Source organism: Prionailurus bengalensis, chromosome A2 (assembly GCF_016509475.1).
Source record: "Prionailurus bengalensis isolate Pbe53 chromosome A2, Fcat_Pben_1.1_paternal_pri, whole genome shotgun sequence".
Taxonomy (NCBI): domain Eukaryota; kingdom Metazoa; phylum Chordata; class Mammalia; order Carnivora; family Felidae; genus Prionailurus; species Prionailurus bengalensis.
This window is the reverse complement of record NC_057348.1, coordinates 130743008-130767392: the sequence shown is the minus strand read 5'-3', so window position 1 is coordinate 130767392 and position 24385 is coordinate 130743008. Positions and strand designations below refer to the sequence as shown.

General features: G+C 41.4%; 1 protein-coding gene across 1 annotated transcript; it reads right to left on the bottom strand.

Annotated features, from left to right (window-relative positions):
* Positions 1-8985: 8985 nt before the first annotated feature.
* LSMEM1 (leucine rich single-pass membrane protein 1) lies at positions 8986-24276 on the bottom strand. Its single transcript, XM_043589295.1, has 5 exons — positions 20153-24276; positions 15630-15758; positions 13774-13902; positions 9656-9815; positions 8986-9438 (listed from the first exon to the last, which is right to left on the bottom strand). Exons 2-4 carry the CDS (start codon positions 15751-15753, stop codon positions 9685-9687), a joined length of 384 nt encoding a protein of 127 aa, XP_043445230.1. The 5' UTR covers positions 15754-15758; positions 20153-24276; the 3' UTR covers positions 8986-9438; positions 9656-9684.
* Positions 24277-24385: the final 109 nt, after the last annotated feature.

The following is a 24385-nucleotide window of genomic DNA, read 5'->3' as shown; positions in this document are numbered from 1 at the left end:
GAGCTAGGAGAAAATTCCTTGGCATCGAACCCTGCTCTCACCTTTTTGCTGTAAATAAGAAAAATAACAGCCACCCTCCTTAATTAAATGTTTACCAAGTACTAGGCATCATTTTGTCCAATTATTACAGCAACCTTATTAGGTAGGATTATTCCCATTCTATAAGTAAATGACCAAGGCTCAGAAAAGGTAAGTAATTTAGCCAAGGTCACACAGCTGGTGAGCAGCAGAACCAGATTCAAAGGTAGGTCCTTCATCTCAAAACCACACACTCTTCACCTCCGTCTAGGTGGCCTTCTAGCCTAATAGCCACTTCGCCCAGACGTAAGCTCTCAGCTGTTCTATATCCAATATAACTATTCACTGTCCCTTGGATATCACACACTGGACTTTAGCTCTTGCCTTCTTTCCTCCCTTCAAAGTGACCTCCTTCCTCTGAAATAACCTACTGCCACCAGGTGTCCCTCCTCTCCTGTTAGTGAGCACCACTTTGTTCTAATTGCAAATCAAGCAATGCAAGCAAACTGGAAAGACTTCCTAGCTTAATTCAATTACACAAATTCACATTATTGAGCAATATGCTTTCCCCTGAGGAAGCCCAGATGAAAGAGTCAAGAAAACACAAGTACATAATGGCAAGTCAAAATCTGCATGGTTCAGATGAAGTTCTAGGTTCAAAGGAGGAACAGATTGCATCAAGTTGATGAAAGATTCCTTTGTGACTTCTACAAGTAATATGGAAAGAACCTGGGTTTTCTACCATCTGTACTGACGGTTTAAAAATAGGTCCTAGATTGTACCTCAAAGGCTACCTAATGTCTTTTCTTCCTTGTTTATTTCTGAGTCTATAAGAAACCATTTTTGAGCCCTTAGGTGATTCAGAAGTTGACCCCAACTCATCAATATTAAAGAAGTTTGGGAGAGCAAGGATGTGGAATAGAATTATAATTTACTCTGTGGTGATATTTAAAACCACTTTAGGACATGGAAAACCAGACATTTTTTGCATTTGAGGAGCCATAATTAAAGTATTAACTGCTTTTTCCATTGTTTGGCCCCTTCGTTGCTCCCTTTGTTCATCAGACAATAAATGCTCTGTGGCTGCAGCTCTCCACATTCAGAAAGAATATTCCTGATGGAACAAGCCTGTTACAATCCATGTCTTTGAGGATTCATGCATGAATAATGCATTATGCTTTGAAATTTAAAAAGGGACATGAGAGTCAGAGGAAGCCAAAAAAAAACAAAGAAAAATTAGGATCATGACTTCCTTTCCCACAGCCCATGCCTTCTTATGTATCAGGGAAGACAGAACAGCCCATGTCTTCCTCCATCTGGGAAGACTTCAAGCACTGCCGCGTTGCAAGTGGGCTCCTCACTTCACACCATGGCTGCTTTCTCTGCCCTTATTCACCTTCACATCCTACTGCCCCCATTCCTGGTCTGAAAGCAAATGTCTACAAAAAAATCCTTAGTATTTTATTGGCAAGACCAACTTTGAAGGGAAGAAAGAAGAAAAGCAAAGCAAAACAAAACAAAAAGAAACAAAGGTAGAAGTTTCCTGGGGCACCTGGGTGGCTCAGTCGGTTAAGCGGCCGACTTCGGCTCAGGTCACGATCTCGCGGTCTGTGAGTTCGAGCCCCCACGTCAGGCTCTGTGCTGACAGCTCAGAGCCTGGAGCCTGTTTCAGATTCTGTGTCGCCCTCTCTCTGACCCTCCCCTGTTCATGCTCTATCTCTCCCTGTCTCAAAAGTAAATAAAACATTAAAAAAATATTTTTTTAAATAAAAAAGGTAGAAGTTTCCTGGAATTTCCTTCCAATCAGTTATGTGACTTCCTAGAGGTCCAGTTTGATTTCTTTTCGATGGTGGGGGACATTCAGGGGCAGTACAAATTAACTCTTGCAAAGACAGAAAATTTAACTACACTTAAAACCAGTTTTACTGTCTTTGCAGTTTGAAGAGATGTATCACGCTGAATTAACGGAGTCACTACTCATTCCCCAACGCTTGTTTTTGTTCCTCAGGTGCTGAGGACGGAATTCATCATTCACCTCACTTCATTGGCCATGACTATCACTGGTTTCAGTTAATTGTTGAATATTTTGGTATTCTCTTTCTTTTTTTTTTTTTTTAAATCTCACCACCTCTGTAGAGTTGTTTCTAAGTCACGTATAACTGTTATATCAAGGAGGAGGGACATCTGACCATTCCTCAGCATTAATGCTAATCCCTAGGGAACATCCATATTCTGTCAAAGGACCCATAAAATGTCTTCAGCTGAATCTACTGAAGACAGGAGGTTCTCATTCAAAATGAAGACAAGGTGGACTCTGACGTAATGAGCATGGATGGGGCAAGGGCAGGGCCATTCTCACGAGCAGCCGCCAGCAGCACTATCTCAAGCAAAAATCTAAAATCTGAATCCTTTGTGTCTTTAGATCAAGATCAAAGACACAAGATTTCAATGTATGTGAAAAGACAAACTGCTGGACAGTCTACCAGCCTGTTCAGGTTTTCAAGTCTCACATTTCAAGTAAGCCCATAGGTCATGCTATCACAAAGCTGCTACTATGAGAATAATCCTCTTCTGATCTCCTGGGGCAGGAAGTGGCTTCTCCTCAGGTGCCTTACCTTTCAGGGTTCCTGAGTTCTTACTCACATCTGCTATCAGGAAAGCTTTCAAGGGCTCTTCAGAGCCCTTAAGAGGAATAGCCTCTTAACCTGGAGCCTAAGCCAAGTGCAGTTGAGAAGGTCCAAACATGGTGGGGGGGTGGAGAGGAAGGAAATGAAAAGTACAAAGTGTTCTTCTGAAGACATTTGTGGGTCCTTTGACAAAAGATCATTAGTGTTCCCTGGAGATTAAAAATATTATCCAGGAGCACCTGGGTGGCTCAGTCAGTTAAGCATCTGACTCCTGATTTCAGCTCAGGTCATGTTCTCACAGTTGTGAGATTGAGCCCCGAGTCAGGCTCCATGCTGAGTGTGGAGCCTGCTTGACATTCTCTCCCTCTCTCTCTCTCTCTGCCTCCCTCCCCTCCACCCTCTCTCACTCTCTCTCTCTCTCTCTCTCTCTGCCCATCTCCCACTCATGGTGTGTGTGTGTGTGTGTGTCTCCCCCAAAAGAAATTAATAAACACTTTAAAAAATATTATCCACAAATCATGTCCCCCTTTTAAAAGTACAATTTATTAGCGAATTATAAACACTACAGAGCCTGAATAACTTTTTATCAAATTTCCTGTTCTCACCGGAAGCAATACTCCTCTGTGTTACAGAGGAGCATCCTAAAAATCAGGGAAATTGAGGAAGTGAAGAGAGGTCAAGACTACACTGTTACTCATGTGCAGGACCAGAATCCAAACCCAAGTTTACTCCAAATCCATGATCTACACAGCCACCAATCCAAAGTGAGCGCCAGACCCATCACCACAGCAACTCTTTAAACACGTGAGCTTCCTATCCCACTCCCTGCCTTCTAGATCCAAATCTCTGAGAGTAGAGTCCAGGAATCAGGGGCTTTTTAAAGCCTCCCGGGTGCTCTCTCAATGGACACGCTGTGAACTGCTATCTCCTGTTTGTGGTGACAGGTCGATACTGGTTTCTTCCTCTTATTTGCACATTCTCCCCCCGCCCCCACCATTTCCAGTGATTACAATTTACTTGTTCTGTAGACCAAATAGAAAACAAGAGAGTATTTTTAAGTATTTTTTTCAGGCTGAAGTAATCATCTAACCCATTTTTAAGAAATCAATCTCCTCTTGTGATTAAAAAAAGAATGTAAAGAAACCAGCCAAGCCGTTAGCAATACAACGCATTAAATGCTTCCGTCTGTTTTCTCTGGCTATTCGTAATTTAAAAGTAAGAAATATGGGGGTGTTAACCAAACCTTTCAGTTCAGGGAACAAAGTTTCTTTAAGAAGTCTTAAATGCCAAGGCCTGCCAGAGTAAGACATTAGGACAGAGTATTAGAATCAGGTGCTGAAGTATCGCTATTATACGCAATTGACGTGGATTTATTTGAACAGTTGTTCCTCATAAAATCTTCACGCTTATCAAAATGCCCTCCATCCCCAACCAAAGGTAATGTCCCATCTGACTTCCCCAGGTTGGAAAATAATTGGTTCCTAACGTACCATATGACATAGGTGAGAAGCCAATTTGAAGAAGGAACCGCACTTTGGCTCCTCTTGGGTCCTCTGCAGCACCGGCTCAGAGAAGCCCAGCACAGCCCACACTACTGGCTACGGCATATACTCTCAATTCCCACTTGTTCCAGGGAATCAAGTTTGTTCTCCCTTGCTTTTTCATCACGTCTTTAAACATCGTTTTCACCTTCAAAAAAGTAGAATAATATCTCCATAATGTTTTCCCCATAATTTTTTTTTACTGACAAGATTTTATCGTCACCAAGAATAAGGGGAAGCACAGGTGCCAATAAGAATATTTTCATTTTTCCTCTGTTTCAAAAAATACACTTCCTGACTCTGTGAAAAGATAGCTCCTGGTCCTTTCTCTTTTTCACAGCTTCTTTTGCACAAACTCATTCACAAAAGAGATAGATTGCCAATCTTTTCTGATCTCTCTTTTGCTCATCCTCGACTGAATTTAAATTGGGGTCATTACGTTAAGGTGGAATAAAACTATTTTATACACCCTAACTCAGAGAGGTCCTGTTTCCACTGCAATTATCTTTCTAAGCAATAACAGTGGGATAGAACATAATGTTTTGTGCCGTATTTCCGAAGACACCTCTGCATGACATGCACACCAATATTCTTCCCTTTGCCACAGGTTATTTTTAGTAAAACAATTGTTTTGTGTTATTTTTAACCCTCCAGGTTTGCTTTGTTCTTACCCAAAAGCCTTGCTTTGGAGATTGGTGTCCACTGGAAGAATCTCAGACAGATGACCTTGGTCTTTTCCCGAGAAATCAGTAATGTGTGTCCGCTCAATTGCAGCTCAGCAGCCACACTGGGAAGCTGGGGCCTCCTGGTTCCAGGTTACTCTGTGCCCCAGTGGCCTCCAGGTGTGAACAGCAGTGTGTGGTGGGAAGGGCGGGGCCAGGCTCACCTGCAGGTGGTTGTCAATGTAGAACAATTTGAGGGGTATAGGAAGGTGAAATATAAAGTGCATGGCCCTGGGGGCAGAAGATGTGTATAATCCTTCCATCACAGTAGAGCCCACCGTCAGGAAAAAAACCTCTCTTAGCCTCTTGTGAACACATATAGAGTCTAAAGAACGATACAAAATGTTCTTTTCCTATCATGGCAGGTCTCAGATCAGCTGTCTCTTGTTTCTTTTTGTCCTCCTTTGCCTCACATTAGTGTACCAGCTCCCTCCTGCCATTGAATCTTGTGGTCAGGTTATTAGTGCAGGACAGACAGATTTCTGGCTTCAACTCAGGTAGGCAAATGTGGATCCTTACGTTCTTCAGACTAGCTTATTTGGTAAACAATAAACCCTCCTGCGTTTATTGATCACCTCTTATAGCATAGTAAGTTTTTTGCTAAAAAGCTCTTACCTTATCAGATGGGCCAGATGAGATAAGGATGCTATGGTCTTAAACAGTGCAGCAGAAAAAAAGTATTTTGGCTTTAAGTCCCAAAGATTTAATGTAGAGGTTTAACTGTAGTGGGTTATTTCCACTATACCATACTTACTACTTTTTTTTTTTTTTTAATTTTTTTTTTTCAACGTTTAGTTATTTTTGGGACAGAGAGAGACAGAGCATGAACGGGGGAGGGGCAGAGAGAGAGGGAGACACAGAATCGGAAGCAGGCTCCAGGCTCTGAGCCATCAGCCCAGAGCCTGACGCGGGGCTCGAACTCACGGACCGCAAGATCGTGACCTGGCTGAAGTCGGACGCTTAACCGACTGCGCCACCCAGGCGCCCCCATACTTACTACTTTTAACATTAGTAATAATTACAGTAACAGCTAGTAGTTACTTTCTTTCCGATAGCTTTAAGTCCTTTACCATCTCTTTTAAGCCTCCCAACGCTACTAAGAAATAGATTTTATAATTATCCAATTTTGTTGATAAAGAATCAGAGGTTAATTTTCCCAAACTCATGGTAAATAGTGGCAGCAGAATTTGAACCAGGAAGCTGGGCTCCCCAGCCCCTGTCCCAGCTGCCATATTTGACTGCTACGTAGGCACAGGGTACCAAGTTTCAGTAATGCAAGATGAATACGTTCTCAAGACCTTATGTCCAGCATGGTGATGCCAATCAACAAAACTGTATTGTATACCTGAAATTTGTTAAGAGGATAAATTTTATTTTTTTTAACTTTTTTTCAACGTTTTTTATTTATTTTTGGGACAGAGAGAGACAGAGCATGAACAGGGGAGGAGCAGAGAGAGAGGGAGACACAGAATCGGAAACAGGCTCCAGGCTCCGAGCCATCAGCCCAGAGCCCGACGCGGGGCTCGAACTCATGGACCGCGAGATCGTGACCTGGCTGAAGTCGGACGCTCAACCGACTGCGCCACCCAGGCGCCCCGGGAGGATAAATTTTAAATATTCTCACCCCCCCCCCCAAATCTGCCCCCAATACACAGATGGTGAACTATACAGGTGATGAATATGTTAATTAGCTTAATTGCGGTGCTCATTGAACAATGCATACATATATCAAAACATCAAGTTGTATACCTTAAATACGTACAATTTTTATATGTCAATGATAGCTCAAGAAAGCTGTTGAAAAAGAAAGAAAAAACAGACAGTTTCATTTAAAAAATTCTCCAAATGTTAACATGTACCATGGTTATTTTATACACACACACACACGCACACCTTTCTAAACCTTTTTGGGTTTGAAGACATGATGTCCCTTTGTCCTTAAATGCTTCCATGTATGTTTCTTAAAAACAGGCCAGTCTCTTACATAATCATGATATAATTATTAAAATCAGGAAATGAACATTGACATAATACTATTATCTAATCTACAAACCTTATTCAGATTTTGCTAGTTGTTCCAATAACAGCCTTTATGGCAAATTAAAATCCCTGTGCTGAAGGAAAAAAAAAAAAGCCTACATGTGGACAAATAGCCACCCAACGTTTCAAAACAGGGTCAATGAGGCGCGGGGCAGGGGGAAGCCTGGGTGGTTCATTCTGTTAAGCGTCTGACTTCGGCCAAGTCATGATCTCGGGTTTCATGAGTTCGAGCCCCATGTCTAGGCTCTGTGCTGACAGCTCAGAGCCTGGAGCCTGCTTCGCATTCTGTGTCTCCCTCTCTCTCTGCCCCTCCCCCACTCATGGTCTGTCTGTCTCTCTCTCTCTCTCAAAAAATGAATAAACATTTTAAAAAATTAAAAAAAAAAAACAGGGTCAATGGAAATTGTTAATCTGTGAGTCCAAATATCAAGAGCTCTGGTGACTGGAGTTTTCCAGGCTGTGACCATGGCTCCATCCGTCTATGTTGTATAGACAGGCCAGTGCAGATTCCAAAGAACAGAGCCACAAAAGACAGGTGAAATGATTTATGAGACCCTACTTCATGCTATGAAAATTATAAATTTATTGGAATGAAGATCATTTGTTACTGGGCACAAAATACACCCACTGTAAATTGAAAGAAAAAAAAAAACCATAACAAGTGCAAACAGATTGCAGGAAAGAAATGGGCATATATATATATATATATATATATATATGGTTTGCACACAGTACATATATATATGTGTGTGTATATATATATATATATAATGCTTATTTATTTTGAGAGAGAGAGTATGTGCATGAGTGTGAGTGGGTGAGGGACAGAGAGAGGGGGATAGAGACAGAATTTCAAGCTGTGCTCTCAGCACAGAGCCCCAGGCAGGACTCAATCTTATGACTGTGGGATCATGACCTGAGCCGAAATCAAGAGTCAAATGCTTAACCAACTGAGCCACCTATGCTCCCCAGAAATGGGTACATTTTTAAAAAGTTGTTGCTTCACTTCGTCTGTCATTTCTGCAATAATGTTACAACAAATCCTGATAAATTATTTTGCTACAACCCATCAACAATTCAATAAGGATTTCCCAGTGAACACAAATTTTAGATTATTAACATAGCCTATATAGTATTTATCAATTTAAGAAAGTGAGTATCCAGGACAAACGTTTTTGAGTGCAAAAATGTGTAAGTAAAATGTCTTGTGTTATTTGATTATTTAGTGTTACAAAATGTATGTATGTGTATGTTTTTAACTTGGGGGTCAATTGGTAGGTCTTTGACCAACCCAAAATGACAGAATCACAATACATTCATCAATAAACTTGTGCAATATATTTGTATTATATAAAAGATTTTCTAACACTGTGATTTTTGTGGTCAATTATTTATTATTATTATTATTATTATTATTATTAGAGAGAGAGAGAGTGAAAATCCCAAACAGACTCCATGCTCAATGAAGAGTCCAACACAGGGCTTGATCTCAAAACCCTGGAATCACGTCCTGAGGTCATTTTGACCTCCAGAATCAAGAGTCAGATGCTTAACTTACTGAGCCACCCAGGGGTCCCAAGATTCATTTACTTTTTTAAGCTTATTTATATCACGCCATGTCTTAGATCATAAACTGTATACATTACCTTTTGTGCTAAAACAGCAGGTTCCAAATATTCCAAATATACAATTTCCTACTATAGTTTAGTAACGACCACAAACCTATCAGGTTTCTTCAAAATTAATCAGCAGAACATTGAAGGAATTTTTTTTTTTTCATGAGAAAGGAAGCCAACTAAGCTTATATAATTTATATATAACAATACATTCTGTTTGTTCCCAAATTGAACAGAAGTTCTTCTAAAGTAGATGGTTTGCACACAGTAAGAGCTCAATAAACATTAGTTGAATACATTAGTCTCTCTCTTTTGACCCCCACCATACCATTACACATATGACTACTGCTAGCAAATACCAGAAGGCAACTAGCTCTGAAATCCACCCACCCCCCTGTCCCTGGGGAAATAAGAGTCAAAGTTTAATCACCTGAGCAAATTTTCTTTTATTGAAAAGAGTTAACACCTGGTTCCCTTGAAAACAAATACTTCAATGAAACCATGAGGCTGTCACAGGAATTCATAAAGATGCACGAGGCACCATGAACCTCACTGGCACAGGGAACTTGTTCTGGTGATGAAAGCTCCTTTTGTAAGAGAAGTTGTATGTACAGAGCCAAATTCTCTGGCTTACTATTGGTTCTCCTCCATAACAGCCACCCTTAACCCCAATAAAGCAGAAGGACACAGCATACAACGAGCCCTTTTTCTGGTTGCTATCCCCAAACCCCTTTGCCTTGGAGTCGCTCCCAACCCTACAGCATTAACTTGGCCCCAGGGTTGGGATCACTAACCAGATGGTCTGTTGCCTGCAGAAATGCGCATGCTCAGTTCATAAGCCCGTGCACACCCAATAAAGTGCCATGCTCAGGTGCTGGCGGCTGCTTTTAATTAATTTTTTTTTCAACGTTTATTTATTTTTTGGGGGACAGAGAGAGACAGAGCATGAACGGGGGAGGGGCAGAGAGAGAGGGAGACACAGAATCAGAAACAGGCTCCAGGCTCTGAGCCATCAGCCCAGAGCCCGACGCGGGGCTCGAACTCACGGACCGCGAGATCGTGACCTGGCTGAAGTCGGACGTTTAACCGACTTGGCGGCTGCTTTTAGATGCTCATTTCTTTAGTTTTGTTCAGCGTCCAGTTGATTGAGTCGCTTTACGATCATGCTGTTGATTTTCTTAAGATCGTCTATGTCCTTTCCCTCAGCTGTTAGTCTTCTCGACACATCATCCATCTTGTTTCCAGTTTGAACTTCAAAACAGAAAACAGACTGTGTTACATTGATAGCCAGTGTGTTCCGTCGGGACCCGCTAGTGCCTTGTGTTGGTGCTTAGCCAAGTGCTGAAAGGCCCCCTTGGCAAGTCCCCTGCTCCAATAACCCACGCAGCCCACAAGCCCGGGAGAGAAATCGCCGAAGACTAAAGCTGTCTACCAACGTGCATTACTTTTACAATTTATTGGGCCCAGCCTCGACTACCTTTGGCAGCTCCACACAGATTTTGACTGAGAAACTTCACTGTGAGCCACCAAAGGAAACCACCAGCTAGTCTCATTGGGAGCTTATCAGAGAAGTGATTGTTACATCGTCTTCTTAGAGCGCTCTTCTCCAGAGGTTTTTGGCTCCTCATTGGGAAATGAGGTTTTCTGGGTTTCAGCCTATTTTTACATAGCTCTGCTGGTTCTGAATTACCAGCCCATAAATGAACATATAGTAATTCCCCTCGGACCATCCTAAGAACAGAGACTGTATTTTCAAAATAAACAGAACCCTTGGCAATAAAATAAGCTATGGAGGTTACTCCATACTCATCAGAGGTTAAAATTTCCAGGAAATGCAGCAAAAAAGTCCATACTTAATATTTGAGCTTCTTATTATTTCCATTTTAAGCAAGTTTTTTTTCCCCAACTAATGTTGCTGGTAGCATGCCACGAGGCTTAGTGGATAAACTGATGTGGGAAAGTAAACTAGATAGAAGAGCTTCCCCTTCCAGGCTTGGGACAAATGGTTGCCCAGAAGCTGCTTCTTCCCCATGTCTGCAAAACTATGCTGGATGAATTATGGTCTAAGACATGAAGGAAGGATCTTAATTGAGATTAACTACAGAGCCAGGCAGAAAAATCACTTGCTTCTGGGGAAAAATGTGAAACTGAAGTAAATTCATAACACATAATATCCTTTCCCCTCTTGGGAAACTCCTAGTAGAACATAAGTCAAACAGAGAAGGAAGCAGCAGCCGGGCTGGCTTGAGTGTGTTCCACGACACACTGATTCCAAATTAAATTCCAAAAAAGAAAAAGAGTTCCACGTGCAAAAATGTTAGAGAAAAAGTTTGCACTGATCTGCCTCTTGGAAACTCACAAGAAGTAAAAAAAAAAAAAAAAAAAAAAAAAAAAAAACAATTTGAGCATTATCTAACTCAGCAATTATCAAACTCCTTTGACCATAGAATCCTTCTTCCCTCAGGCAACAACATCCCAGGAACCTAGTATTCTCTGGAATAGACTGCTTGGCCACTAGAATTTGTTACCAGAGGCATATATAGTAATCTACTCTTGTAGCCCATTATTCCTTTTTAGGACAGAGATTATGACAAAAACATAAGGTCCAATGGTTTAATAAGAATGTAATCAAGTATAAAATAAGTCTTTTCCCTCTTAAATAAAAATACCAGTTATAAAGAATACAGGTTCTTTCACGTCAGTGAAAAGACTACAAATTTGCACTAAATCCCACTGAGAGCAAAATGGTTTCTTTGTTAAAGATGAGCACAGGCCAAGTTCATTTGCAGAGGCCTGTGCCAACTCCACTCTGAGGTTGAGTTAAGGTTTGTCTGAAAACCACAGGAAGTCCTTGTTTTATTTCTTCAACATAGGCAATGGAGGGCAGGGAAGCTTTGGAGCCAGACAGGTCAGGGTTTGAATCTTGGTTCTGCCTCTGATTAGCAGGGTACACATGGAGAGGTACATTTCTAGGTCTTAGTCTCGCGTCAATAAAATAGAAATACTAAATACTATCTTAAGAGGTAAAGATGTAAGATAATGAATTTATGTATCTGGCACAGAGCAATAGCCCAAAGAAAGACATTCTTCTTGGGGCGCCTGGGTGGCTCAGTCGGTTGAGCGGCCGACTTCAGCTCAGGTCATGATCTCACGGTCCGTGAGTTCGAGCCCCGCGTCGGGCTCTGTGCTGACAGCTCAGACCCTGGAGCCTGTTTCAGATTCTGTGTCGCCCTCTCTCTGACCCTCCCCTGTTCATGCTCTGTCTCTCCCTGTCTCAAAAATAAATAAAACGTTAAAAAATAAAAATTAAAAAAAAGACATTCTTCTTTGTTCATATCTTCTTTCTCTTTCTTCGTATGACTTTGCTCTCAACATAAAACACCAGCAGCAAATATAACATAAATCATATTTATACAAGAGGGGTATAATGACAGTAATAAAGTGCATGCTCTTTGAAGTCAGGCAGGAGTGTCTTTGGGCCCTGATTCGGCACTTATTAGTTGTGGACCTCAGGCACGGTGATTAACCGAAGCCTCAGTGTCAGCATCGGTAAAACCAGAATAATAGTAGATTGTACGACCTAGAGTTGTTACGAGGTTGTGAGCAAACAGACACCAAGTGTTACTTAGCACAGTGCCTGGGAAAATGAGTGCTCGATATATAGCACTTCTTATCATCATTACCTTTAACCTCATTACCCGTCACTCCACAGAAGAGAGAAGTTCCTTTGGGTGGCTCTCCTGCCGATAGGGATATCTAAAATTTCCTGCTAGTTTAACTCAGTCATTACCCCAGATGGGTGTGGCAGAATGATATTTGGAGCATTAATTTTTGTTGGTATAACATTTCAGAATTCAGAGTAATGCATGGGCTTTTTCTGGCCCTGAAGATTCAGGAACAACCCACATCCAATGGACAGTCAGAGACAAGGGCACCATTATTGTAAGGATAGTTCCCATTGAAGCTTTTAAATTGGAGAGGGCATGGACTGGGCCAGAGAGAAGCAGTTAAATATCCCACCTCCTCACCTGCCCTGACCCCAGGTTTAGGGAAGTTTGGGGAAGAGAAGTGGTCTGAGGCTGTAAAAGAGCCACACCCCCTGCCCACCTGTCTCCCCCCATCATCACCACTACTACCTCCTTTAATCCTGAATGAATTTAAATTAAAGGCCTTCCAAAGACATGGGCTCCACTTCTCATTGAAGATTTTTGAAGGCTACAGGGCCTGCAAAGCAGGAAAGGGCAGAAGAAATAAATGATGGTTCTCAGGACCCAGGGGAAAAGGTATGGTTCAGGGCAGCAGGAAGCTGAAATAAATCCAGATAATGGCCCACAGAGGTTAGCTGAGAGAGAGAACTGATGGGCTTGAGGGGAGAGGGCAACCCACAGAAGGAAAGGACAGCACCCTGCCCCTGCCAAGGCATAGAGGAGAGTGGCCCTGAGGCCTGGGGGGGTCTCGCCATGTGGGACAGCGCAGCCACCACTCAATGGCAGAGGTCAGGCCCAGGCTGAGAGCAGGGAGGGCAGGTCGTCATACAGCCCGGGGGAGTGTCAAACAGGAAAGAAGCGGCCTCATCACCTCCCCAACACAGCCTCTGGGACCTTGCACAAGCCCTCAGTGCTTCCAATAGATTTCTGGGAAGTGAGAAAACCTGGGAAGGAGTTTGAAACCTGAATGTGACTCTATGGTAGAGACCTGAATTAATGGAGCAATTATGTACTGGATTAAGAAAAACTAGAATCAACATTTGACAGCCAGGGACTCCCAAGTAAGAAAGAAAAGTTATAGAGACACCTGGGTGGCTCAGTCAGTTCAGCATCTGACCCTTGATTTTGGCCTAGGTGGTGATCTCGTGTCAGGCTCTGCTTTGTCAGCCTGGGATCCTATCTCTCCCTCTCTCTCTGCCCCTCCCCCACTAATGTGCTTGCATTTGCCCAGCTCTCTCACTCTCACTCTCTAAAAATAAATAAATAAACTTAAAAAAAAAAAGAAAAGAAAAGAAAGTTATAGAAATATTTAATGTCCTTGTTCGTGAACTTGTGGCACTGTGGGCTTACGTCCCCAGAATCACAGGGTCAGGCACTTGCCGTCTGTCTTTCCAGTGTAGCAGTGATTGCCAAAAAGCATGGACTCCTCACAGGAGCAAAGTTAAACAACCAGCAACAAAGTAAGAGCATTTAAGAAACGAGAACGTGTCAGTGGTACTTACCTATTAGAAAGATCACGAAGGAAACCAGTGCCAGACTGACAATCAGCACAATTATCAACCCCATAAAAAATAGACTGTGACTTCCGTTTCCTGAGTTAGTGCCAACGTCTGGGATTTTCTCCTGGAGAGCTAACATGAAACAAACAAAAATACCTATGACAAAAACTCCTCAGGATCCACCTTGCCAGCAGAACTGAAAAGTCCCCCACTATTAAAGACCCGAGTAAGGGATACACCTGTTTTTCCCCGTGATCACCCTGGAAAGTGACTTATGTCATAGGAATGTCTTTGGACTTATGTCTTTGGTGCTCTTTGTGAATTTTTTACCTTCTTCATCCTTGGTAGTCAAAAAAATAAGCAGGGTTTAGCACTCTCCTTGGAAAGTTCTTTGAAGATGGTGTTAATACTGAAGAGGCAGGACGTGGGTTTTCTTTGGATGGGTGGGAGAAGATATGTGTGTTAAGCTTTCAGAGTGATGGAGACTGTATTGCTCTCTTTCTGAAGTGACAGGGGAGTAAAATACAGCTGGCTGGGACACCTATGCTGAGTGGAAGGCTGAATGCTCTAGGGTATCTCCCAGAAATGCCTTTCACCATAGGAGTAAGTTAAGCTGACATCCATTTAAATAGAAAAATGGCCCCGATGTATCTGGGTTTCTCAGAGCTGTCTTTGGGATGAACCTGCTTGGCAAACAAGGTTCTTTTAAATGTTGTGCAGTTACACTGAGACTGCAACTATGCTTATAAAGCAGCTAAAGCATGAAGTGTCTGCATTTGGCCATCATTTTGTAAGGCCTGTTTGCCCAGGAACACCCAAATTAAATTAAATAAGCACTATAGGAACTTGGGGTCATGGAGACCATTAACTTCCTTTCTGCATTCTCTCCTGCTTTGCATCGGTCCCACACACTGTGCTACTTGATAATAGCTAGGTGGGTGGCTTAGGTCCTGGGCCGTGTAAATACATCATGCATCACCCCGCAACAACTTTTGCTTCCTAATCAAAGCAATGGCATAAGCTGGTACCCAAATACCTATTCCTGTGGAGACTTGACTGCAGTAGAAGCAGGTGAAAGTCTGAACCCATTATAATGAAGAAAAAAGCAAGACCTCAGTTAGGATTTAGAAGGGGAATAATAGATATAAATTTGGAATTACCTGAGTTTAGAATGGGAATGGAACAAACGACTAGTAGAAAATTAAGGCCTGTGTTTGAAAGTCAGAGTTGAAGCTGGAAAAATGGGGCTCAGAATGATCTGAGAGATCTCATTCACAATATTTAGGGAACAAAGTACACATTTAGTATTTAGAGGATTTTTGTTTTCTCCTCCTTTTTTAACCCCTTAATTGGGACCATTTGTGATTTTTAAGTAGAAAATGAAGTTGACTTCACGCCCCCCCAAAATTTAATGACTTCTTGAAATCTGGATGAATGTGTGGAGTATTTTCTCAGCAATGCACTACAAAGTAAGACTTCTCCAGGAAAGTGGGCACCACCATGACCTGGCCGTGGTCTCTGGAAGGCACGACAGCAGCCAAGAGGGATGAGCAAACCTCTTGGAAGACCAGCACTGCAGTTTCCCTGCCCTTTCCAGGGAGAAACACTCCACAGAAACTTCTCAGAACTCTTGAAGACACATTCCAAATCTTGCTTAGGACCCAAGAAAGCCCATAAGCCTGTCAAATATTAAGAGAAGTAACACAAAAGTTGACTAATAATAAAAAGCATTTCCAGCACTGAGCTGTTCCTAATGCCCACCCTGCCACCCACCACACCCACAGGTCCAGACTAGCCTTTACTATTTTTAGGGGGCCCAGAAACCAGGAAGAGCCAGAAAGCCTGGGAGGCACACATACGGAGCAGATGCTGTGAGCCAGCAGGACAGAGGGTCAGTCTGTTTAAGTCATTTATGGAATCCACAATATAAAGCTTTCGATCTTCAGGCATGCTTCGAGAGCTGGTGTCCTGGGAATGATTCATAGTTCCTGGAAGAAAACACTGACACTAAACAGAAGGCCGGCTCTGGGAGCCTCACTGCACAACAATCAGAGGACACAGGAAGCTGGACAGGCACGGAAAGAACCACCCACATGCATTATTTCCAGCTGAAGGTCTAGAAAAGCTGTGCTTGTCCAGAAGAAAATATTTCCCTTTGGGGACAACCTATTGTACCTATTCTTTTTGCTTGGCTTGCCAGGAAGCTCAGACTCAATTGTGACACTCAATTTGAGCCCTTTATACCCTGCTTATCTGAATATCCTCTTTCCTTCTCCTCAGATTTCTTAATTCTCGCTATTTTCCCTGAGCCTGCTTTTTAATTTTGTAATTTATTTTATTTCATTAATTTTTTTAAGTTTTTATTTATTCATTTTGAGAGAGAGAGAGAGAGAGAGCACATGAGCATGAGTTGGAGAGGGGCAGAGAATGGAGAGAGAGAATCCTAAGAAAGCTCTGTGCGGACAGGGTGGAGCCCGATTCGGGGCTCAAACTCATGAAGAGTGAAACCATGAAATCGTGACTCCGGCTGAAGTAGGTTGCTTAACTGATTGAGCTGCCCAAGCTCACTGAGGTGCCGCAAGAAAACTTTTTTTTTTTTTAAAACGTTTATTTATTTCTGTGACAGAGAGAGACAGAGCATGTACGGGGGAGGGTCAGAGAGAGGGAGACACAGAATCCAAAACAGGCTCCAGGCTCTGAGCTGTCAGCACAGAGCCCGACGCGGGGCTTGAACTCACGGACCATGAGATCATGACCTGAGCCAAAGTCGGCCGCCCAACCGACTGAGCCACCCAGGCGCCCCAAGAAAACTATTTTAAAATAAATTACAAAATTAGGGGCACGTGGGTGGCTCAGTCAGTTAAACATCCGACTTCAGCTCAGGTCATGATCTCACAGTTCATGGGTTCCAGGCCCGTGTCGGGCTCTGTATTGACAGCTCAGAGCCTGGAGCCTGCTTCAGATTCTGTGTCTCCCTCTCTCTCTGCCTCTCCCCCACTTGTTCTCTGTCTCTGTCTTTCTCTCTTTCAAAAAATGAATAAACATTGAAAAAATAAAATAGTTTTCTTTTATCACATTGTTTATATTCTGGTGAGATGCCTCAAATCCTTTGGACAAGAAAACTATGTATAAACATATGGAAAGGTAAAACTAAGCTAGTCGGCCTGTGGCCCAAAGACAGATTGTGAGAGGGCAAGAGAATATTACCACAAACCATCCTAATTGCATGAGGCTTTAAAACATAACTGCAATTTTTACATTCTCGCTCAACATGGTATATATGAGTCTCCACCTTACATGTATTCTTTAGCCATTAGATGCTGGCAGGGCGTCCTCAAGAGAAAAATCTTCGCAGGCTAGGGTGCTATAAAGAGGAACCGTGCAGCGGGTTGGAGGCTAAACTCTGGGACGTCTGAGGGCTCTTTCCTCTGAATTTCCTTAGATTGAGGCCACTTCCATAGTAAAGAATTTTAAAACTGAGGTTGACATTTAAGGTAATATTCTCTGATGACAGCACTTCCAGCAAACCTGAAAAGCCTGAATGGGTTTATTTATAAAGTCTGTTTTATTAGGTCTCTTCTAGCACAACAGAGAACGTGTGCCCTTTTAATTACATGAAATAAAGGGCTCTAGGAAGACAAATTCAAATTACCATCAAAACTGTCTCTTTCATGGTGATCTCTCTTCATAAAATGAGTCCAATGGTGACATAGGGACTTTTTGATGTGAAAGGGACTGTAGACACGCTCTAGTCTGGCCCCCTCCTTCGCACAGAGGAGGAATGGATGCTCAGCTGGTGAATGCCCAACACCATACATTTACTTAGAGGCAGAGCTAGCCGGAAGCAGACCTCTTGCTTCAGAGTTCACTGTGTCTTCCCTTTCCTCTCCACATCTCTCCCTCACCTTCTTCTTCTTTTATTTTTTAATGCTTATTCATTTTTGAGAGACAGAGCCTGAGTGGGGGAGAGGCAGAGAGAGAGGGAGACACAGAATCCAAAGCAGGCTCCAGACTTCAAGCTGTCAGCACAGACCCTGATGCAGAGCTCGAACTCATGGACCGCGAGATCATGACCTGAGCTGAGGTCAGACAGACACTTAACCAACTGAGCCACGCAGGTGCCTCCCTAACCCTCTTTCAAGACTTGGCTCAAACCTCATCTCTTGAAGAATCAACCTGCCTTTCCTTTGTGCTTTTGCTGGATGCGGTACCTTCTTCCATCAGAACACACATGCTATTTTATAACATTTACTGCTTACATCTTTGACTTGCCTGGTTGACTTAGAACTCCTCAGGGTGGGCACCAATCCTATTCTTCAAATACTCAGTGTCAAATGTGTAAGCCATGACTTACGTTAAGTTGGAACAACTAAAATATTTTATTTACGATTTGAAGCTCATCATTTACAAAAGAATTTGAGGCAGTTAATAATAAATGCAATGAGAGAAAGAAACTGAGGGTAAAAATCCTCATGTGATATCTATCTGGACTCTGGTAAAGTCAATAAACTTTGTGCCTTCATTTATATGAAGCAACACACTGTTTACTTCCTGTTAACATTAAAAATCTTTAATAGCAGTTGCAAAATGAAGAAAGATAGAGTTAGGAGAAAACAAATTCAGAAAAAAAAAAGTTGCGAACACCAACAGATGTGAAAAAGGATCAGCCATTTACTAAACAGGGTAAACTGCATCCTGAAACATTAAAAACCAGGAATTCCCCAGTCATACCTAAAACCCACTAGTACTTGTAAAAAATATGCTCCTGAAACCCTAAGAAAAACATGGGCTAATTAAACCTTTTATCAGTCAAAGCTAATAACTAAACAAGGTGTTCCAGGCATCCTGAAATTTTAATTAACAAAAATATGTAATTCTCAGAGTATTTTAGATTAGACATCACTGAAGCATTGATATTGATATTACTGAATTCCAAATATACTTCATGGAATAGTCCTAAGGGAATGACATGAAGTGATCATTTTTTAAAAAGCAGCAGCATATAAAATAAAGGAGTCTTAGAGATCAATCAAGTCTTATCCTTTCACAGATAAAATCATAAGTAATGACTGATGCATGGTCACAGATTCTACTCTTCCAGAAATGCTTTGTATTTTATCATCTCTTATACTTTATTATCCCGAGTACTAATATTTGATGAGCAATAAAGGTTTGTATGTCACATCATAGAATCATCATTCCAGCCATGGCTTCTATTTTAGGTGTGGTGACTGGCACGTGGTTCATTTTTGGATCTCTGACTCAATGTCCTTAAGCCTTAGCTTCCCCTTTAGGAATGGAATTGCTATTGCTCAAATCTCATACTGGAGCTTAATCAATGGTTACAAAGTGGAGGAACAACTAGAAAATCATAGCCACAAACACTAACCTAGGAGCAACACAGCTAATTCAATCTCCAAATGATTAGCCTTGCTACTCACTGAAAAAGGTGATTCAGTGCAACAACAAATCCAAAATCACTGAGGCAACAACTTAGAGTCAGCTATGACGTGCCCTGAAAGTAAATTTCTTCCTCAGGGTAAAGTCATAATATAAATAGGTGCCATTTTCATGTACTTTTAAATGAACTACAACATGCAAATGAAAAATAACTAGCAAAGAAAATGGGATTGGGTGTCTGTGGTTCATGGCCACCAAGAGCCTATAAATGACTCCGTGAGTAAATGGATCCAGGATCACATGGCCCTGAAGCCAGGACCCACTGTTGTTGACACCAGTTGTTGCTATCTCTGGCATCTCCATATAAGGGCACCTGGGAACAACCAGCAGGGCTGGAGAAGCCAAAGTGTTACTAAATTCTGCATCACAGTAGCTCAACCCTCCTCCCTAACTCTGGTGTGCAAATTTGCTCACTATTCTAAGATTGACCAAAGCAGTATCCTTTTAACGGGGCCTTTTCTAATCCCTTGCACTGAAACACGTAAGTAATTTCATTTTCCTCCAGCTTAGATCATGCTCACAGCTCTTTTTATCATTTAAGAATTCTTTAACCAGCTACGAATAAATATTCCGACAAAATAGTTGTCTATGAAAAATTGCTTTGCTCTTTATTTTTTCCCCTGGGTGCTCGATATCAAAGCACAGAAATGACACACCGGTATTGCTTGCCCCAAAATCCAAATTGTTATAATAGGGTTTAATTCAAAGCTAATAGGAAGCTTTATTGAGTGAGTCATGGTAATTTGTTCTTTAATTCCATTTCAGAGTCAGTGCCTCTTCACATTCAGGAATTAATTTTTTAAATCAAGTCTAAATCATTTCTATCAAAAGTTTAAAGCACAGAGCACATGCAACAAAAAACATCCCAGCCTCAAGAATCATAATTCGGTGTCGGTAGAGTAATAGCATGCAAATTACTTACAAAAAATGTGAGCTTTGACTGCTAGGTTACCAGAAAAGAAAAGAAAGAAAAAAAAAATACTATTCAGAAGCAACTACAGTAAAACTTTCTATGAATTCTGTAGTCCTGTCTTTGCCTTCCTTCAGCGAACGGGTGCTCCTACAAGGCCCATAAACCCCGGCATGATGTCGGTCTATATTTAGTGTTAATTTAGCCAAGCAGTGTAAGATTTCCAAATACTTTTTATGCAATGTCTAAGGTTTTTAGTGACTATATTACTGAAACTATGCTTTAAAAAGAAAAAGCCACCATGCCTTGATTCAATTGGTAACTGTTGAGGTTGTTATTGGACCGAAGTTAATGTCCTTATTTGGCTGATGGGACCGGGTAAGCGGACACATTTCTAGCACTTCTGCCACGGTATGCTCCCATATATAAATATCCAGTAGCGGACCGGAGCTGCCATTCTGACAGGACTCCAGACCAACCAGAGGACTGCAATAAAGAGCGACAGAGAAAGGTTGTGATACTAACTGGGATGATGGCACGTCAGAGAACTCCGAGTGCTTCCAGAAGCTACAAGAAAAGATTGCGAGTGGGAGATTGTATGGCTACAGACCCGCTGCAGAAGAGAGAAGCACTGTGTCTCATCAACTTCCCTTTCTACTCAAAGCCTTTATTTATTCTGAGTTGTTATGCATCCGCTTTCTCAGAAATGCCAGACTTTCTCTCTTGGGGTTCCCTCACAGGCACGCCAAGGAGCGTCTGCCCTCTGGTGTACATGAGAGGAGCTACAGTGAGGACGGCCATCCTCTGAGTCCCATTCGCAGGCTACAGGGACAAACTATCCTGGCAGGACACTAAGGGCTGGGCAGTAATCAGATACGCAGTCCTTTCCAAACCTACCTTCCATTGCACATCTAGATGGACACATCTATGGATCTTTGAAACAGTTTGTACGTCAATCAGAATGTTTGCTTCACGGAACTTTCTTTATTTATATTTAGCATGGACCTCGGTCTACATTTAGGGGAAAGGAATGCCATTTCCTTAAACTTCATCTGTACCAGGGGACCAGTTCACGGAGGAAGCAATATAACTAGTAACTGTCTCCTCAGAGGTACATTATACATTAAAAAGCTATGCCAAATTTCTTGAAAAATGAAAATGTTTGTTTGCTGTTATATTATCAGCCTGTTTATAAATCTCCTAGCTACCTGATCAGTCTCGAACCATCAAACGTCTGAAGAAACAGCAGCCTCATTTTGAATATGTACTATGTATGTTTTTCTCACTCCTGTAACCTTACAACCCTATCAGTCCCCCTTCAGGGATGAGGAAAATGTAGCCTAAGCAATTCCTTACCCCAAAGTCTGAATTCAACCATATTTTACACCAGGGAAAGGGATGAAAAGTTCTTATGGCTTGCAATTAATTAGACTTCTGGAGAAGCACGTGAAAGCAAAGAAAGATGACATACATACCTCATTTTATTTATTACGTACTTGAAAGATCACATCAAGAAGAGTTCAGTCATAAGAAGAAAATAGGTATTCTCACCTGAAATAATCTGGGGGCACTTTTAAGTATTTCTTGATTTTTATTTCACTTTATTTTACCATATCTAGATTCAACTCCCAGGAAATTCAGTAAATGCCATCACAGCCTTGAATCATGGATGCTGGTTGCTTCAAAATTAATGCTTGAGCCTCAAAACATTAAGAACTGAGTAGGCAGGGACCATTTTAAATTCCTTTAAACCAGCAAGAATCAATCAAGAACCAAGGAATGAACTGGTTCATATGATATGAACTATCATATACCATTTTGCTACTTTTGAGAAAACTCAATTATTTTTATACATTGAAGCCCCAGTAATCCTTGTCTAGTAACTATCCATAAATTTCATGAAGATGTACCCATCCATAAATTTAATATACAGATTAACTCATTTCTCTCTTCTTCCTCCTAAAACCCCATTAAAAAGGCAGAATAGGAATTAAAATTAGAAAACCACAGAATGAAAATTGGAAGAAATAATACTGAACAAGATTCCAACAAATGTATTGAATACGGAAAAGAGTGGTAGTTACCCGCATGTGTAGAACGGCAGAACTCAGGCAGGCTTAGGAATTGGAGGCAAGAATGAAGTATGGAGCTAAATCCAGGCAGGTGATTTCATAAAGATTGAAAAACTGCGTTATAGAAATCTACCCCCCCCCCCAATAAATGATTTAAGAAGTAAAGCCAGAGGCTCAATTCAGCGGTTCTAGTTATTTCATGGAGTTCCAGGACCAAGTGTGTATGTGTGGGTTTTGGGGGGGGTGGGGGGTGGGCAGAGGGTAGGTGAGGGAGGCTGGGCAGGGTCAGGGCCCACCAAAGCAGTTATTGCTGAATTTTACAACTCTAAAGTGCCTCCAATAACAAAATGAAGAAATAAAAATTGCACATCACAACAGTTTTATTACAATAGAGCGAGGTCTTCAAAATTCTGAATTTGATTTTCTACCTAAAATTTTATATACCAAGCCATATTACCTTTCAGGCATGCGGTAGTCTCAAAGCAATTGAGCCTCTAGGCACCCATTCCTTCACTGAAGGAAGTGTTCTCTATCAAGTAATCTGAGAACAAAGACACAGGGTCCAGAAAACGTGGACTCCAACCCTAGAGAGGAAAACAAATCCCAGGATGATGAAGCCTCAGAAACAGTTGTATATATACACGGATAAGAGAGAAATTAGTTTAGACTGAAACAGGTATACGGTTGGGCTTTGACCCTGTGAAAAATTGATCTTAAAAAGTTTTTACATATTTGGGACTGTTTCGGAAGAATTAGTGATGTGATGTAAATGTAAAACCAACACAAAATGTTGAGAATGGAAAGGAAGCACAGACAACTCATTCAGGAATGAACATAGAGATATGGTCACTATAATCGAACGATGCCAATTTAATGGAAAAATACCAGAATGAGAAAAAAGGAAAAAGGAAAAAGGAAAAATCATCTACCAAACAGGAAGCTGTCAGATGTCTAAACATAGTAAACTAGTAACAGTATAAGCATATTACTTAGAAACCTGAAACCAAGGCCCTAGGAAAAACACCAAAGGCTGAAACAGCCCCTGTGAAATGGAAAAGGATGGAGCAGGGAGCTAACTTTCCCCCTTACAATCCCTGAGGTACCATTCAACTATGTATATACATCATTTTAATAAAAATTTTTATTTAAAAATAGTATACATATACGAAATTGAAAATTTACGGGCGATAACTACTTGTAATCATTTTTTCCAGGATTCTGACCTACTTGGGAGTACAAGAAGGTGGCAACAGCAAACTCCAGTTCTGGATTCCGAGGCAGTTTTCCTCTGCACCAGAACTGAGAGATGGGACTCACGCTTGCCGCAGCTACAGCGACTCTATAGGCCAGACAATACGGTTTCAACAAGAAGCTACATCACATGTCCCAGGAGTTGTTGAGAATGTCGGGGAGGAAGAGCCCTGGTTTGGGAAGAACACCTTCACGGATCTGGGCTCTTCTCTAGTGTACAGGTTACCCCACCCCTGAAGCCTCTTATTACTGTTTTCTGCACTAAACCCAAAGAAATCAGTAACTAGAATCCCAATGAGGCGCTAAGTACTATTCTACAGTGATATACCCAATGACATTGCTACATTCTTTCATCTATCTTCATGCTTCCAAATATACAAGTGAGTTTTGTCTCTCTCCCCCTATCTAGGTTGGTTATTTTGAACTTTGTACCTCAAACCCATAAATGTTTCTTCTACTAGAAAAGAAGCACTTTTAGTGTGAAAAGATCTTTATTTTAAAATGTAAGACTATAGCAGATAAAATGTGTTACTGCCCTCAAAGGTCAAGGTTGGCAGCTTTTCTGGCATATGCTGAACTCCTCGTGAACTCCCACTAGCTTTGGTCTCAAAGACCAAATGGCCTTTCAGAGTAGCTCTAAGGTCTCATGCTTTGTCAACCCCAGTGACAGAACTAAAATGATTAGGTCCCATTTAATAATTAAAATATAGCAGAATTCTAAAAGAATTAGCTCCCAAAACTGTATCCAAAACTCACTTGTCTAGTATATTAAGTACTTTGTATATTTACAACATTATAATCAATATTTTTGGACAACTACAGTATAAGAAATTTAAACTTGGGTGATAGGTTTCCTCATTATGAAATCAAGTACAGTAACATATTTTTGCTCTTCATAAATAGAAATGACCAAACATTACAA